Source organism: Thunnus albacares, chromosome 22 (assembly GCF_914725855.1).
Source record: "Thunnus albacares chromosome 22, fThuAlb1.1, whole genome shotgun sequence".
NCBI lineage: Eukaryota > Metazoa > Chordata > Actinopteri > Scombriformes > Scombridae > Thunnus > Thunnus albacares.
In genome coordinates this window covers 10089883-10108229 of record NC_058127.1, presented here as the reverse complement: position 1 = coordinate 10108229, position 18347 = coordinate 10089883, and the positions used below count along the sequence as shown (strand labels likewise).

Here is an 18347-nt window from a genome sequence, read left to right as displayed (position 1 = left end):
ACTCATGCAAAAAAAAACAAAACAAACAAAAAAAAAAAGTCAGCTTTGGCGTCTTGCAGTCTGGCTTATCAGATTGAAGCTAACTTTTTTCTTTTTACTTTTAAAGAAATAGTTAACCCCCACAAACAAACCATTTTTGATATCAGTAAAATCTCTTCTGGTGGGTACAAAATCCACCCATATAAATCAGATTTTAGCAAAGGCATATGATATCCTAAAGGCTCAGCTTTTATACACATCTAATGAGACATGTAGCGATGAGACACAGATCATGGTAGGCTTCTCACACACATGCCCTCGCTTGTCATATTCACTTCCCATTGGTCATTTAGGTATCAGTCAGAACAGACAGCAGATAGGTCAGTGTGGACACACAACCTCTTTTAGGGAAGCATCACCATTTGACTGCAATTAGCCACAAGGATGGTCTTTATCTTGATGGTAGGTAGTTCACTGCCTTCGCGTTCACACATCTATAAAGGTCATATAAGTAAGTTCTGCTTAAGATGCATGTGATTATTGACCCCTGCGGAGAACCCCTGGTATCTCAATTCATATGTTCAAGGAGGAGGATTCACCCCTTCCTTACTAGGGTTAGGGTTAGGACAGCAGAAGTATTGCCCTTCTTCTGTTGCACGTGAAAAAAAGACTATTCAGACTGCACACTCATGTCTCAAAAATAAACCTGAACAACGTACATGGCATTGAACAAACTCCTAGTTGTTGATTTGGGAGAGATGCACTTACAGTTTTTGGCAACATATAGCTCTTTTTACCACAGAGGTCGAATGCACTCATTGTAAGTCCCTTTGGGCAAATGCGTCTGCCAAATCAATATGATTCAATATATATTTTTGAGAACATTAATCTTGGTCATGCGTAACACAATTACTTCAGCATCATGATAAGAGGTGGCTAAGTTCCTCTTTCTCAGAGGCTATCAAATGCACACCACAACCTCAAAAATTCACATCTAGCTCAGTAAAGCTTGCTTGCAGTGATCTATAGATAGATTGGTTCTTAGCCAAAGTTGATTCAGGTAGAGGTGAATATATGATTAAAAATGTGGTCAGGTCAGGTAATTTTGAACATTGTGACGGTAATATGCTACAATCTAATACACAACAGCTGGCTGTGATTTAGCTAAAGATCAGACCACTTATGTTTTATTCTACTCTTGCTTTTAAGGCATACGTCTCGTGCATCTGTTTAATCTAACAGTATGTCAGAGCAAGCCAGACCGCTTCTTCTGCTTCTCCGTTGACAGAAACCTCCCCCGTTCTCCACCCCCACTGTATTTTTTTTCCTGCTTGTCTCTTGTCACAGCAGAGTTTGATAGACCAGAAGAGGAAACAGACGTTGTCTCTCCCCACCGAGATGTTTGGTGGTCGACTCTGTTGCCTGAGCTACATCTTTACACACAGTGCTTTTCTGCTGCTTTGGGCCTGCCTCTATGGTATGTACACCTCTGCTCAGTGAGTTTATGCAGTTTTACTGTTATTAGAGGTATTTGTCTGCCTGACGCACTCTGTCATGAGCTCGGAATAGAGCATGTAGTTCAAGATTGCAGTATTTACTGCATGTCATCTGGGGAAATGACGTGTCTTACTTGGAAGATGCCTACAGTCTTTGTGTCTTGGGTTTGTGCAACTGCAAGAAGACTACATCTAAATAGCACCAATGGAAAATGCAGCTACGGTTTCAATACTATTGTAGTAATATGCAGATTTGAGAACTGGGACATTCCAGGAACCATATATTCAACTGTTAAAAAACATACTTTTTTCTTCCCTCTTAACAAAAATATACTAATGATGCACAGCATTTGTTGAAAATATGAGCTCCCCACTTATTTGAGTGTTTATAATTTAATGAATAGGCAAACTATTGTATCTTGTGGTTCTTTATTAGCGGATATACTTGTGTGTTTTCTGGTACACTGTGTCAGCAAATTTTCTCCTGCATCTGCCTGGCAAAAAACTTCGAAATCTTGATGCAACTCTGGGATAGGTCATCCTTTCTCTTTCCTTCACTTCCTCTTTGACTTTTTAAAAAGAGTATTGCTTGTTGGAGTTAAAATCACTTGCTCTATATTGTTATACCTTATAGCATACCCATATATTAAATTCAGATAAATTACTGTTGATTTGTAGAGAATACACAGTAGTTGCTTAGATAGAAACAAGGGGGTGTGGATATTTTAAGAACATTTGCAGAAGTATATCTCAGTGCTGATAAAAACGTGTCTATTATTTACAATTGACAGATACAAGTCATCAGCGGACCTGTCAGGTCTGGCACCTGCTATTTAAGCAAACTGCACATTTCCTGACTCGCCCCCCACCAGCAGCAGCCGCACTGACCAAAAGTGATGCACACAATTGAACAAAGCTAGCTTTGGTGTTACATTTGTCTTTGGTTAGAATCTGTAGTTGCTTTTTCTTTTGAAATGATGCACTGGTGTCAGCTCTGTCTGTCATGAAGACTATTGTTGTGGGGTTCTGACTCTGGAGGTTCACTTGGTTTACATGACAATCCATCACCAACACTGAGACATTTATATTTTACTTTACAATTATATGTTCACTTGAAAATTAAATCTTAGTGTTAGTTTTTTTGTTTTTGTGTAAGTTCAGTAAGTTCTTTTTCAAAATGACAAAATAGGGTAATTGTCAGTTGATTGAAGTCCCAGCAATCTGATAATTTCAAAAACAACTCATCTCTTGATTTTCCACCCTAATAGTTGATATATGGTTAGGTAAACTTAATATGGTTAAGTTAAAGTAACTAACATTATTTGTAAAAGCCCCCCCCCTCCCCTCCACACACACACACACACACACACACACACACACACACACAAATGTGTTTTGCTTATTGTTACTTCACTAGGATGTCTGAGTTTCACTGTGCAGAATGATGTATGTGCAGAGTTTGACACCAGAAATCTGTTTTTACATTCATCTGCTTATAGTGGAAAGTTTCTCTTTGCTCATCGAAAATTAAGATTGAAAGTTTAAGGCATGTACCTACTAGCATGATTTGTGACATCACAACTAGTTTGGAGTCAATTGTGGTCCATTATACAGCTTTCATAGGTGTGATGCGGAAACTTGAAACCCCCAGTGCACAAACACAAAGAATGGACTTTTCAGTGAAGTAGGAGACATCTTGTGCCCAGCAGCTCAACTTCTGAAATGAAATATATTTGCATATTCATCAGTGAGGCAAATAGGAGAGATGTCATTTTAAGGAATTAATGAAGTAATTGGACTGTTTCTTATGGAAAAGACACATTATTATTCCAAGATGAGTATTCTTTATGTGTCTAACAACATGTCTGGAGGGTCTCTTTAAGGAAAGGAAAACAATAGTAACTGTCTGTACCAGACAGGACAGGACAGGTCATTCATGTAATGTTGTCATTTTTTGTAATATTTTTATACTATGTCATGTCATGTATGTCATGAATATAATGTCGTGCTCTGCTTTGCTTTTCTGCCACTACTTTATGTTGTGTTACATCAACATGTAGTGTTACACTTTGTATACTAGGCATAGTGGCTTTGGTTTTAGGTAATTAAATAATTTTTTGCTCTTACTCTATTAACATTTAAGATTATCTGCCACAAGGTTAAGAAACAAATGTTCAATGACCTTTCAGAAAGATTATACTCACTTTGTTGTTTGCTCATGTGTTTCAGATGTGGAGGCCTCCAGTTGTGATCGTACCATCCATAAAAAAGTTGGAGACACTGTAGAGCTTCCGTCATGCTTACCAACTGTAGGGGTCAACTCAGCATATTGGAAACATAAAGATACAATAGTTGCAGAGAAGTCTATAGGTGTAACTTCTCAGTTCATGGGCAGAGTAGACCTAAACCCCACAGATTTCAGTTTAACAGTGAGAAGACTGACTCTTCAAGATTCTGGTGTTTTCAGTTTAATCTCAGAGGTGAATGACACGCAAAGGGACACAGTCTCCATCACTCTGCAAGTTCATGGTAAGATGCTTCTGTTTCTGTTAACCAAGTAACGTATTAAGTTTTAATTTACAACAGGTTATTTATTATTCATTCATGAATGTCATTCTGCAAGTGATACAAAAGCCCCTTAGCATTAAATGTGAGTTGTGTTATTTGTTGATTTAATAGAAGTACACCCTGCGACACAGGGTTGAACCTCTAAAAATGTATCATCACATTTTAGAAGCAGAGCTCTGTGATCTGTTACCGTTTATGAATATGAAATGGCACTATATTGTCATTGTTATGCACAGCTTTTTTACTACCATCATGCATGAATCCAAAAAGAAAAAAAAAGAAAATTTACTCTTTTGATAATATTTTGAAAGGGTTTAAAGTCGCTATCTGAGTTATGCCTGTCAAGTTTTCTGTTCTCATGCTGCACATATGTGGTTTATAATGTGACAGTTCCACCACAGATCTACAACTCATAATGTGCAATCATTTTTGAATCATCAGGCCATTGATTTCACAAGGAAGTCAGGTCAGGTCAATGATTTTGTATAGCCCAATATCATAAATAAGAAATCTGCCTCAGGAGGCTTTACAATCTGTACAGCAATACAACATCCTTTAGCCTTAGACCCTCAATTCAAATAAGGAAAAACTCCCTAAAAACCCTTTAAAAGGGAAAAAAAATGGAAGAAACCTCAGAAAGAGCAATAGAGGAGGGACCCCTCTCTGAGGACGGACAGACATGCAACAGACTATGCGTGTACAAAATAGACAAAGAAGGAAGGAAGTAAACAAAAGCAGGCATCTCATTTCTAGCTGCTGACTGTATTCTGTCATCTGAAATGATGACTGTCGCTAGCAGATTTCATGTAGCTCTGTGAGTGGGTTGAAAGCGTTGTCTTCAGCTGACTTTTTAATGTTTTTATGATTTGTTTTAAAACTAGAAGCCTGTAAAACAGTGTTAAATATGCAATATGATGGTTACATACTGGATATCATGCTAAAATATTGAGGCTAAAGCTGCAAGTACCAGACAAAAAGTCAGCATCCTCACCAGTTGATGATCCACGTAGAAGAAATGGAAGTGGAAGTCACATTGTTTGGTTAGCCTTAGTATCACAGTACTGTATTATAAATTAAAATGTTACTAAAATGTTATTTGTTGTAACATAACTCTGGGATGGTATGACAGCTTTTCTGCTGTGTTATCACCAGACTTGTTTATAGTGAGGAATTGCCTTTGCTTCTTTCCTAAGACAAAATAAATATATTGTGCTGATTTATCATTTCCTTTTGTGGCCAGATAACATTCTAATGTCTTTAGCATCTTTAGCATCTTTGATCTAAGGCTCAAAATACTTCTTTGAGCAACTCCTGATCAAATACTGCTATACATGCATTTGTTGGTGTTTTATATGTACATCTATAATGGATTTGCAGAATGCTTAATATCTTATTCTCATTATCTTATTTTCTCTCTCTCTACTGCCTAATTAGAGCCCATAATGAAGCAGCCTATCCTGTCTGTAAATTCCACCTGGCATGCTTTGAATGAATTCTGCATAGTTGTGCTGGAGTGCAGTGCACCCTCTGACAGAAAGGTCTCCTACAACTGGACCGTGATGAACCAAACCATTAGCGGCTCCAGGCTGCAGTACAATATCCAGCCAGAGGTTGGAAACATCAAATTCACCTGCACGATTTTCAATTCTGTCAGTGAGAAATCTGCATCTGAAACAGTGAAGTGTAGCAACAATACTTCTACCGATGGAAAAAAACCAGGTATATGCACAGAAATTAATATACTTCATTAGTGTTTAATTCCTGAAGGTGTTTTTAATATGTTTTTATGACATGTAAAAGTATATATAATATATATACAATTTATTATATATAATATAATTATAAATATAAATTGTTTCATGTGACTATCTATAATTATATCTAAGATATCTACAAATGCATTTTGATTAATCACATTGCAATCGGACCAGTCAGCATGATAATCCAAGATTTCTGCCATTACAATCAAAGTAACATTATCTCAAAGTAATCACATTCTGAATAATACAACCAGTATAATGTTATTTTCAATATTAAGTCATATGAAGCTTCAAATGACAGATAGTTTCATTTTTAAAAAATTCAGATGATTGTACAATGTAGTTCTGACTAGTCATAATTTCAAATACAGACATTTTAAAAACCTTGCAATTAAATTTATTTGAATTGTCTTTCTTGAAATCCGAAACTCGGATATTACCAGTCAGATTACTAATGCTTGCAGAGTTATAGTAGTCTATTAACTAAAGAGGAGATCTTGAATTTGAGTTATTATCGCTCAACTCCCTGTTCAGTTATCTGTCGTGTGAATCTGATGAATGCTAAAAACAGCTTGCTACACAGGATGAGCAGAACATCAAAGTGATGATAAAGGCGATAATGGCCTATGAGACTAGTGAAAACAGCATTTTCTGCATTTTACCAATGACTTTGTTTTTCGCTTTTACCTTCAGTTGCACGGACAGACTTAATACTTATCCTGATTGTGGCTGCAGGAAGTTTGATGACTGTCACTGTGGTTGGTATAGCTGTGGGTGTTTGTCACTGCAAAAAAAGACGATCAGGTAAGAAACTCCTGAATGTGGGCCTTCATATGTTGGTAATTTTTCTTACAGATATATATATCTCTGTGTGTATGTGTAATAATAATTGAAGATTGATGCTTAACTTCAGAGCCAGTTTTTTGCCTTATTTGTGCTTTAAATTCTACCACCAGGCAGTGACTCAAATGAGCTCACAGTGTATGCTGATATCTGTGATATTGCACCTCAAGATGTAAGTATGCTTTATTGTGCACACATTACTTTGCACAAACCATCTGCCTCAGCTTTGATGAAATGCATAAATACACTGTATATGCATGTTTCACCCACTTTGTTATTTCTCTATGATATTTGTCTTTGTATAAATGCACATTTAAATTTCCAGGGGACCTCAACTACCATGAAGCCTTGCTCTGTGTATGAAACCGTTGATAGAGTCAACGCAGTCACACCTGCGGTAAGAGCAAAACTTTTCATTTGAAGAGATTTGGTGCAAAATGAAATGTAAACTTCATGAAAAAACACTGATGAAATGAAAAAAAAAAAAAAAACATTTAGTCATTTTGAACATACAATTATGCACATTATGATAAAGATTGGTAGATAATTGATTTAGTAAACACTGCCCATAGACCCTTTCATCTTAAATTAAGAGATCCTGAATGATGAAATTATGCTTGTGATATTTCCATGATATTTTTTCTGTGATATTTGTCCTTGTATAAATGCACATTTAAATTTCCAGGGGACTTTAACTACCATGAAGCCTTGCTCCGTGTATGAAATCATTGATAACAGAGCCAACACAGTCACACCTGCAGTAAGAGCAAAACTTTCAGTTGAAGTCTTTGAGGTTCTTGCAGTTTGAGTTTATAATATTGCTACAATACACCTTTCCCTCCCTTTGTAATGACTCAGAACCTAGAAACCCAAAAGCATGAACTCAGAAACAGGAGCAATGTCCAATAATCTTTAATCAGTCCAAAAAAAACAAGCAGAGGTCACAAACCAGGCAGACAGGCAGACAAATCCAAGGGACTAGGCAAAATCTTCAAATCCAGGAAACAGGTAACAGGAGAGCCCACAGATAGGCAAGGTAATGCTGGAAAGCTAGGCCTAAACACTAGACAATCTGGAAAGGGGTATAAGAATCTGGGCCAGTATATGAAGAGTGACTGATGAGCATAATGGGATCCAGGTGAGGAGATGGGCGGGGAAACTCAGGTGAGGGGAAGGAGGTGATTGCAGGGCAGATCGGGGTGGCAGGATCTGCAATGACAGGAGAGTTAGTGATCAGGCAGGTGAACAGCATGAAAAATAGTCACTAAGAAGGTGAACTTGTGACACCCTTATACATATGACATGATAGTGCACATTTTTATGATTATATCATTGCTTTTATGTAGGGGCAAAAGAAATAATGTGAACATCAAATTTGAAGAGATTTGGTGCAAAATGAAATATGTACCTCATGAAAAAAGTAATTCATACACTGTTGAAATGAAAAAAACAGTCATTTTGAACATACAATTATGCACATTATGATAAAAGACTGGGTAGATAATTTGATTTAGTAAACATCGCTCACAGACCATTTCATCTAACATTGAGATGATGATCCCATATGATGAAATTATGCTTGTGACGTTACTTCCTCATTTTAATTCTTAATAAGAATGAGTCTTACATCTGATTGTGACATTGGTGCTTTTTTCTTTTTCCCCTCCTTTTGTTGTCACACATCTAGCCCCAGACTGTGTATGACCAGATCCAGTTTAATCGCATAAGGAATCCCTCAATGTCACCATACCAAGAAGTTCCCTAGGGGATCACAACATATAACACAAAATGTTTAAATTTCCTATACTAAAAAAAAACGTTGACCAAGATAATTTGCTCAGAGCAACATTTGGAAATGACGCATTGCGAAACATCATGCTTTCTATAAATACCTTTGTCAATTTTGAGTATTGTGTATTTTGAGTATAAAAATTATTGCACCTTTTCCTATTATCATATTAGAAAAATGATGTTTTGAGAGTTGCAATTTCATTAACAGTGTAGAAAATTCTGTAAATATTATATTTATATTATATTTTTAAAATGTTATGTTGGTTTTGTATGTCTTCTAATGCAAGTACTGTACTCATTATATTTTACAATGTAAATATTTTGTGGATGCCGTGTCTGTGCAAAAGTGGCTGTATTGAATTTACTTTCATAATTTAATGGTGTAACAGTTTTGTAATGTCATCATTTTATTAAAGACTCTTGACTGATTCTTTACTGAAATGCATCACATACTGTGGAGGAACTCAAATTGCGTAATGATTTCCGGGGGGAAATTATGAAGAATTATAGCACATGCGTAACTCACATATGGAATTATTCATCCAAATCCTACAATAATAGGGAATAAACCCCTCCAAATTATGATTCTTATTATTATTCAAATTGACAGTTATTATTTTATCAGAGCAAGTCTCCTCAATACTCTTAATTATTGTTTTTAGAAGGTATAGGTCTTTTAAGGTTAAGTGATTGAGATGCAAGCACAAGAAAACAGCTTCAAGTTCACTTTTAGTTACACACACATTTATTACTAACATTACTGCTACAATTATTGAGCACTACAATAAATACAATGACTGAATGGCTGAGTTTTATTGTAGAGATAGCATGAGACACCTTATGAAATGGCTGTTACATGAAAGGCAGTGAGTCAAATCAAATCAGAGCTTAATTGTGATGTGACAATTAAAGAATTACCTGCTTCATAATCAAATTTGTTACATTAAAACCATGTGATTGTCTTGGTTGAAGCTTGATCAATCCTATACCACACACACAGTATTCATAGTACTTCATTTGTATAAGAAATTGTGTTGTAAATGCCTAACCTGATTACAAAAACAACAGCGGTCTCTAATAGACCCTTTTCACAGCAGACATTTTGGCTTTTAAAAGCAGGAAAAGCACAGGTGTGAATAATAACATTAACAATGGCTCCATTCCATTAATTCCACTTTAGGCCAGATACTCATTCGCCTGGACAGGTTACAGTAGTTGATCACTGCCGCAGGTCATGGCTCTTTTTACGGCTTGCTATTGGTCTGCTAACATGCCACTCAGAAATTCATGCCAATTCAATTACTTGTTGCTCATTTCATCTTTTCACAGTTATTTCTGACAAAAATGTAACACATTTTTTTAATTGTTATTCAGGGGCACCTAAGTCTGCCCATCTCTCCCCTGGGATGGTAGGACTTACAAAACGGGGAAGTAATGGTTAGATAATCACAAAGTAATGAGGAACTACTTAGTACCAACTCAGTATGATGCAAAAAACAGTAGCTATATTCTCCCTGGGCTAAACATAAATATATTTACAATATCTCAGTAACATCTGACAATATAGCATCTCTCATCCATACTCCCAATAAGACACAACAATACTAACTGAAACAACAGAATGGCTCTTCTTCAGAAAAAATAAATCAATAATAAAATCAATCAAACTGTAAAAACAAAACACATTTGTGTCAAAGGGCTTTCTCACACATACTCCATTCACAAAAAATATTGCTTATGTAAATGAAAAAAAAACCCCAACAACACAACAACAACAAAACCAGCTTAAGCCCATAATAGCGTAATGGAAATAGGAAAGTCTAAATTGAAACCACAGTAGACATATTTTTGTTTTGGGTTTTTTTGTGTGCGTGTTTTTTTTTTTCTTTTTGCCTATTTTTAAGGTACACTTAAAAGGAACAGTTTTACAAAAATAAAATTTATAATTTACAATTTCATTTGGCAGATGCTTTTATCCAAAGCGAGGTACATCTGAGAGCTAATAGAACACAAGCAGGGATCTAGTCAGAAGACAACAACATGAGTAAGTGTCATAAAGCTAAGTTCAAGTCTGACAGGATGCAGGTGCCAACAGGTAGTGCACAGAGGCAATGCATAGAGTGCATAGAGTGCATAGAAGCAGATTTTTCTCTTTTCCTTTTTTTGTGAAAGAGCTGGGTCTTCAGTCTTGATTGAGAGGGACTCTGGGAATCTGTGAATCAAACAGAGTTTGGTAATTCATTCCACCACTGGGGAACAACAGAAGAGAAGAGTCTAGCTAGTGACTTAGGGCCCTGTTGTGGTGGTGGTACCAGGTGCCTTTCATTGTTAGAGCGTAGTGAGCGGGAGGGAGCATAGACCTGAATGAGGGAGTTCAGGTAGGCAGGAGCTGTTTTAGTTGCTGTTTTGTAAGCAAGTGTCGGGGTTTTGAATTTGATGCAGGCAGCAAATGGGAGCCCGTGGAGGGATATGAACAGTGGGGAAATAAAAAAACTAAGAACCTTGGCACTTTCCAATGAAATGAATAGTTCGACATTTTGTTATCGCCCTTCTCATCTAATTCTCCCAGAAAGCAAATACACAAATTTCCCAAATGTTTTACCTTTTTTACAATAAGGTAGAAAACAGTAACACAGACAAGACATCCCACTAAACATTAGAAGGTGATAAAATTAAAAAGACAGGCAAATACAAATATAAATACAAATACAAAAACACCCTTCAAAACTATAAATGAGGTGTAGTCAATATCATGAACACCTGTACTATCATTTGTAATCTTTTGGTGAGTGATGATTCACCAGATTTTTGAAGCAGGGGTTTATGGAGTTTAGTGGGCTGCATTACATTGTACAGGTGTTCATTATATTGTTTCCACTCTCTGCAGATGATATCAAAATACATTTGTTTCTTTCATTCACCCTGCTTTCACTTCCAAAAATATACAACATGCAGTTTTTACTAATTCTAATTTTGTGATTTTACTAATACAATACACTATACTCCTAATACTGCTTGATGTTTTTGTAGCACAGCCATCTAGCATCTTCAAACTTGTGTCTTTTATAATTCTCAAGCTAGCTGTGAGAGAAAACAAAAATAAATAATGACATTGTGTAATCACTCATTGCCACAAATCTACAAAAAACAGTTGTGTTTATAAAGCAGAACAAAGAAAGACAGATGCGTACCTTTAGATTATGATGAATTATTTGGTGAACACAGTCTTCCTGAAAATTATAGAAGAATCCAAATAAGTGAGACTGTCCCCCCAAGAAAAACAACATAAGAGGTTGTAATGTCAGTCACCCACATACGACCTATAGTTACGTTTGAGTGACAGATGCCATTTAGTGGTCATAGTAATTATGACCCGGAGCAATGACACAATTCAGATGACGTCTATGTCGACAATTTTCCTCATTCAAAGGAGGTAGAGTGGATGGAGGCCATATTTTTTAAGAGTGATTTGTAACAGTTTTGAAAAGCACAGCAAATGATGTTGTTCTGCCGATTACTGCCTATTGGGGCGCCAGATTAGAAAACACTCCTATATGTCATTCTGGTGTGCATAGACAAACAACGTATTTGGTCGTATTGGAGGACTTGTTAGAATAAATTGTTACAGTGACCATTTCAGTCTCAAAATGGCTATTACATACCGCAGAGGTAATCCCATACAGTTTTGATCTTATCTGTAATTACAAGAAACAATGCAGCGTCAACATGCAGTAGTATTCACTGTTCAAGTATTACAACTATGGCACAAGCATGTATATATTTTACATATTTAGACATATTTTTTTTTACAATATGTTGTGAACACTGTAAACTCAAACTTATGAGCTAATATGAGTTAAAAAGCAAGAAATCAAAATCTTCTAAGAGTGAATCAGAAAGTCTTAAAGTTTGTGATGTTTAGTATCTTAGTGGGTTAATTTGTGGGTTAGAGCTGAGTGTGAAAACAGGAGGGGTTATGACAGTAACTATGACTGAAAAAAGAAAGTGTTGCATGGAAATCAAGAGAAACCACAACCCAGAGTTTAGAATTTTCTCGGCCCATGATCCTTTGTTCTCATAACATCTGCAGTCAGAGAAATGCCTCACGTCAAATTGAGTATACAGTACATCTATACCTGAATATAAAGTATTCAGGTGGAACATTTTTTTCTTTCTTGCGGTTCCCAAACTTAAGTATTGTGAAGTTCCAAAATTTGTTATACATTATAGCTTCTATTTTTTTTTTTTTTTTAAATCTTGCTCCCAGATCTCAAAAATTAATATAACTACTACAATATTTGTTATTTATTATAATGCCAAAATTTGTTAAAGAGTCCCCACTCAAATTTTGGTATGGCACCCCCAAAATGTTATTTCCTATAATCCTACAACTTATTACAGAGCCTGGGAGGGGCCAGGGAGAAAAAAATAACTAATTTGTGTTCTTGATTTGATAATTTGTGCTCTCAATTTTATTTTGCCCGTGGACTAACATATGTGGATATACTTTGGGTTTTGGCTTGTAAGCACAACACTATATTATCTGAGACCCCTTAAACAAGAGCACAAATTATAAAACTGGGAGTACAAATTATTACATTTTATTTTTATTTATTTCTATTTAATCTTTATTTAACCAGGCAAATCATTAAGAAGAAATTCTTATTTACAATGGCAGCCTGGCAAAAGGCAAAGCCTCTTGAGGGTAGGGACTAAAAAGAAGTGAAAAGTTAAAAAAAAAAAAAAAACAGCAGTACACATTCAAACATTTCCAACACACTCACTACTTGCATACAATCACAACAAGCATTACATGTGACAACAAGCATTACATTAATTATATGCAGTCTAGCACACATGCATCGGGCAGGTAGTTAGACAACGACATGAGGCAATACAACAATAGAACAAGAGTAACAGTACAACAAACATGCAAAGCAAAACAGCAGCAAGAGAGCAAGAATATGCATGGGACAACAGTAAATAGCAGATAGACAGAGGTTATGGAATATTAGTGGCTCGGTAAACAGCAGCATGTAATATACATAATAGAGTCCTTAAAAGCTGATGTTCCAGTCTATGGCTGCAGCAGACCAGAATGATGACCGACCAAATACGATATTTGTTTTGGGAACTTTCGACAGAATATGGTGTGCAGAATGGGAAAATCGAGAGCACTGATTAGGTGTTTTTTTTTTTTTTTTTCCATGACCCCTCCAAGGCTCCGTAACTTATTATGACCAAAATATCCTGGCCTGCCTCCAGATTAGTTGGGTGGACATTTTGGAATTTAAGATGCAACATGGCACAAAATTCACATTCTCAGGGCTGTTTGTTTGTTTGTTTACTAGAGAATATTGACAGTTGCAGAAGCAGTGTCTGATGTATTGTACACGTTATATTTTAAAATCAGTGCTTATAGTGATAAAACAAGAACAACAACCATCCATGACAACAAACAAACAAATAGACTAATAAAACAAAATAAAATGTAAAACATTTACATTTACAGTTCTGTTCTGGTGCCCTGTTATACTTAATATGAAGGTGGAGACCCTCTTTATGCTGAAGTTTCTTTGCGTTAGCTCAGCTGAGATTCCTTTGGAAAAGGGAAGGCAAACGAGAGAATTTTCCTAAAAAGAATGATGTTTTCCTCTCACCTTTGCAAACGTATATTATTACAACTGCTACAACTCCCAAGAAAATTCCCAAGAAAACATAAAGACCACATGTCGATTGATGCTGGTGTTGAGTTTGTGGTTTTCCATCTGCAAATATATAGAAGAGAGAACAACAAAAAGTTAGTTTCTCAGAACTACACTAGCACAGCTTTCCCCTCTAAAACAGACATGGCTGAAGGATATGGAGAAACACAAATCTCTTTCTAATTATGGTGTGTCCCAACATGTTTGTACTGTATATATTGTATGGTATGTTATGGTACTTCATAATACTGTACTATTACTTGTAGTCTATTCTCTCATACTGCAGCATATTGTTTTATATAATATGTTATGGTGCATCATATTGTATCAGGCAGTAGTGGGCCCCTGAACTCCAGAGACCCTGAAAGCTCTAATTTATCAACTGTTTTGCGCTAGTTTATTTTTTTTAAAAAATTTGGGGGAAAGTGCACCATTAAATGACGTGATGATATTGACTGACACAATAATGCAAGCGTACCTTCATAACCTGATCTTTAGGCTCTTTTTTTGAGGCCATATAGTACTGTACTGTACTGCATTGAATCATGTCATGTTGTATTGTGTTGTTTTTTAATGTTTAGTATCACTTTGTACCATGTGAATCATGCATGGAATTGGCCCATTTTACATCTATAAAGAGAATATTTTGCTGAGGAAATATGTCACAATTTTGTATTTTAAGTAAAGTCCCATTGCAGTTTTTCTTCCTTCTATGTTGTATTGTATACAACATCCAGCCAAGGGCACAGTCAAGTCTCTCCTCTGCTGTCAATTCAACCAAACCATACACTACTACCTTTTTGCTACATGTTATTCAAACCTAGGTTTTGTGGCTGCATCATTACATTAAATCTACATCTTTTAGGCAATAATTTAGTATGCCTCGTCATATTGTATCATATTGCATGGTATCGTGTTGTCTCATTTAAATCCATTGTGACCTTACCATTACACTCTGGAGTGACAACCCTTGAGGCGTTCTCCTTATTCCTGCTGGAGATGCAGGTGATTTGGACAGGGATCTGTTTCTTGTAGAAAAATGCTGAATAAAGTCCAGGTTTGACTTGAGGATGACTCATATTGAAGATAGTCACGTTGGAAGAGTTAACATGCCAGGAGAAGACAACATCTTCACTAGCAGATATACAATGCAAGCCGATCCAACAGCCTTCCTCTGCAGATGAATTGAAGAGTGTCTTTATGGTTGGTTTCTGGAGGTGTTCTGGAGGGAAATAATTTGGGATTATGAGTTAAACATGGATATATTTTCACCAAAATTTCAAAACCTAACTGCTGAGCACCCCCTGACTCTAGACACCAACCACTCAGAAGCAAAATATTTGCAACTTGCTAAACTTGGTGAGGAAAGAACAGAAAACTAGAATAACAGTCTACAGTAATGCTAGTAGCTGTGAGGCTGTAATTAGGCACAGCAATGCTTTGACCTAAATGCTGACATCAGCATGCAGGTATAATGTTTACTAGTTTCACCCTCTTAGTGTAGCATGTTAGCGTACTAAAATTAAAAATTGCTAATTAGCACTTCAGCACAAAGTACATCTGAAGCTGAACGGAATTAGTTTTGCAGGTATTTGGTCATAAACATAAAGTATTGGACAAATTGAAAATTTGATGAAAGAAAAGAAAATCAGTAGATCACCAAATTTATTACAATTCATCTTGAGGGAGGACATGAATGTCTGAACCAAATTTCATAGCATTTCTAATAGCTGTTGAGAGATTTCACCCAAAACCACTAATGTGGACCTCCTGGGAAGAATAAATGTCTGTACAAAATTCTGTAAATTTTGGTTCATACACGTATGCTTCGCCATACATGGTAAATGTTCTTCTGTCCCCCCTCCCCCTTTCCCTCTCTTTTTCTCTCTCTCAACCCAACCGGTCAAAGCAGATGGCCGCCCACCAAGAGCCAGGTTCTGCTTGAGGTTTCTACCAGTTAAAGGGGAGTTTTTCCTCACTGCTGTCGCCAAGTGCTTGATTGATTGAAATTCTTCTTCAAATTTAAAATCCGACATAACTTCATGGTAATACTAAATTTCTGTTTCACTCAGTTGGTAACACGTGAGCAATAAGACGGTTCCAGCAATAAACCTACATGCAATGACCAGATTATGTCGCTCTGCTGGAACTCGCCAAGGAACTTCCTTCCGGGGAAACAAAAAGAGGGTACTTTGTACTAAATAGGAGGTAACTTTGAAAAATACCAACTTAATTTGACTACCAAGATTCCTCAAGCTTCATATTAGTTTCAGACGAAGTTTGAAATGCTTTTTTGCGCAGAACGAGGGCAGTCGATTTTGGCCCCTGTTTCTTAAGGCTAATTTATGGTAGGCCGCTCTACACTTTTGATCATTGTTGCTCGACAGAAATTAAAGAATCGTGTAACATTTTCAATTTATGGTAGGTCGCTCAACACTTTTGGTAAGTATCGCTTAACATAAATGACGTATTTTCAACAGAAAAAAGTGTTGATCAACACCTTCCTTCCACATACATAATGGCATGTCAGTATTGTATTAAGATAGACTTGGAAAAAACGTCAACCTATCCTTTAAGTAAAGCTGACTTTCTGTGAAAATACAATGTGTGACACTATCTTCAGTAGTCATACTTACGTGTCACCTCGAGCTTGATCTTGTTTACTATGCTCTTTTTCTCAGTGTTGATGAGGTCTACAGTGTATTCCATGGCATCATCTTTGGTCAAATTATGGATTGTCAAATCACCTTAAGAATAAAAAGCATTGAAAGGACACTATCAAGAGAGAAGTGGCTTCCTGTGGCACATTATGAGGAAATAAAACCTTGATACGCACCTGTGGAGACGTTGAGACTGAGTCTCCCTTTATACCGAGGCAAGCGATTAGTGTTTTCCTTCCCATCCTGATACGTGGCAATCCAAGTGCTGTTTAGGAATATTGACCACTTGATTTTGGAGAGACGCCATGATGAGCTGCCATTTGAGGGCAAGGTAACATTCTCTCCAAGGTAGCCAGTGGCTCCCTCGAGGGATTCAACTAGTACCACTGTAAAAACAATGATAAAAAGATTCAGAATCATATCGAGTCTCACAGGTTTTATAGTAAAGCGGCAGAAGAAGCTGAAGAAAAGCAACACTTCCCTAAATACTGCTGATCTTTGCTGAAATTTTAAAGAAACAATGCAAAGAGAATTTGGGCTATACATGTTTTAATTGCTCATTTTAGGGTATTTTAAAGAAACCTAGTCTGGTTTGTTTAGATTTTACTTCTCTAAATAAGATAATGATGTGATGGCCATCTTTTATTTCCAGATTCAACATTGAGAACTATTAGGTGCTGTACTGAGACAAGAGACAAAGCCAGGACAAAGTTCAAAGGTAGGGAAATATTTCAGATCACACAAATCTATTCATTGAACTTGTGTTTTTGTCATCTTTATGTGTCAGTATTTAGCTACTTGTGAACAAATTAAAAACTATCATTTAGACATTTTTCAGGATAGAGTAGATATAAATACATACACATGTAAATACAGTTTATAATCATGGGTCACATCACTAAATATCATTACTTAAACAACACCGCCCTAAACATCCAAGTTCAATTTTTGAAGATGACTAATTAAGTTCATTCTGTTGTTCATCACCATGACGCCATGTTGATTAATCACATGCTGTACTTTCTGCTTTCATTTTAACGGAGTATTAGTGTTCAAAATAATTGAAATGCTTCCTTTCTTTTTAACATTAAACTCTAAGAAAACGTGAGAGACATTTTAACGTATGAGTGACAAAAACTATCTGTCAGTTCTCTTTAGGTTTAAGAGCCCCCCAGTCATTGTTTTTTTTTTTTTTTGCCTCAGGAAGATGTCAAAGTCCTAACTTCCTGACTTCTTATCTTTGCTCTTTATGCTCTTTTCTGTTCTGAAATGTCACTTTAAATATCACAAAGTTTTTGAAAGTTTGGCACATCAGCTGCCACTTGATATTTTCAGCAAATGAAAGCAGGACCTACCTTGAATGAGTAGAATGCGGAGGATTTGTAGTCTCATTGTTACTGAGAAACGACACACAGAGGGAGCGTGCTGTTGTGAACTTCCTTATTAGAAATCATGTGCGTGCGTGGGCAAAGTAGTCATTGTCTGATAAACTCTTCACTCACATTTTATTAAATATATATATGTTTTGTTACTCTCTGGATATTT

General features: G+C 36.3%; 2 protein-coding genes across 7 annotated transcripts; one reads left to right on the top strand and one right to left on the bottom strand.

Moving 5' to 3' along the window:
* The first annotated feature begins 1331 nt into the window (after nucleotides 1–1331).
* si:cabz01074944.1 (SLAM family member 8) lies at nucleotides 1332–8878 on the top strand. Of its 3 annotated transcripts, none has more exons than XM_044341754.1 (8): nucleotides 1332–1456; nucleotides 3705–4004; nucleotides 5478–5762; nucleotides 6509–6607; nucleotides 6760–6818; nucleotides 6972–7043; nucleotides 7332–7406; nucleotides 8334–8878. In XM_044341754.1, the coding sequence occupies exons 1-8, from the start codon at nucleotides 1378–1380 to the stop codon at nucleotides 8409–8411; spliced, it is 1047 nt and encodes a 348-aa protein (XP_044197689.1). In that variant the 5' UTR covers nucleotides 1332–1377; the 3' UTR covers nucleotides 8412–8878. The 3 variants fall into 3 exon arrangements, with proteins under 3 accessions (XP_044197689.1, XP_044197688.1, XP_044197690.1); XM_044341753.1 differs by having other exon boundaries at nucleotides 6497–6607; XM_044341755.1 differs by lacking the exon at nucleotides 7332–7406 and having other exon boundaries at nucleotides 6497–6607.
* Nucleotides 8879–9166: 288 nt separating this feature from the next.
* Nucleotides 9167–18232, bottom strand: si:cabz01074946.1. Of its 4 annotated transcripts, XM_044341771.1 has the most exons (8): nucleotides 18158–18232; nucleotides 16979–17188; nucleotides 16779–16889; nucleotides 15089–15364; nucleotides 14098–14205; nucleotides 12100–12132; nucleotides 11629–11667; nucleotides 9167–10649 (listed from the first exon to the last, which is right to left on the bottom strand). In XM_044341771.1, the coding sequence occupies exons 1-7, from the start codon at nucleotides 18192–18194 to the stop codon at nucleotides 11636–11638; spliced, it is 807 nt and encodes a 268-aa protein (XP_044197706.1). In that variant the 5' UTR covers nucleotides 18195–18232; the 3' UTR covers nucleotides 9167–10649; nucleotides 11629–11635. The 4 variants fall into 4 exon arrangements, with proteins under 4 accessions (XP_044197706.1, XP_044197708.1, XP_044197707.1 ...); XM_044341773.1 differs by lacking the exon at nucleotides 12100–12132 and having other exon boundaries at nucleotides 10635–10649; XM_044341772.1 differs by lacking the exons at nucleotides 9167–10649; nucleotides 12100–12132 and having other exon boundaries at nucleotides 10683–11667.
* Nucleotides 18233–18347: the final 115 nt, after the last annotated feature.

What these genes read in the sequence shown, in the direction of transcription:
- si:cabz01074944.1 (XM_044341753.1), top strand. Translation starts at nt 1,378, where the DNA reads ATGTTTGGTGGTCGACTCTGTTGCCTGAGCTACATCTTTACACACAGT. An exon ending in GCTTTGGGCCTGCCTCTATG is followed by an intron (nt 1,457 to 3,704) that starts GTATGTACACCT and finishes CATGTGTTTCAG; the next exon opens with ATGTGGAGGCCTCCAGTTGT. An exon ending in TACCGATGGAAAAAAACCAG is followed by an intron (nt 5,763 to 6,496) that starts GTATATGCACAG and finishes TTTTACCTTCAG; the next exon opens with TTGCACGGACAGACTTAATA.
- si:cabz01074946.1 (XM_044341770.1), bottom strand. Translation starts at nt 18,194, where the DNA reads ATGAGACTACAAATCCTCCGCATTCTACTCATTCAAG. An exon ending in CAGTCTCAACGTCTCCACAG is followed by an intron (nt 16,890 to 16,978) that starts GTGCGTATCAAG and finishes TTTATTCTTAAG; the next exon opens with GTGATTTGACAATCCATAAT. An exon ending in TGTCACTCCAGAGTGTAATG is followed by an intron (nt 14,206 to 15,088) that starts GTAAGGTCACAA and finishes ATATATTTGCAG; the next exon opens with ATGGAAAACCACAAACTCAA.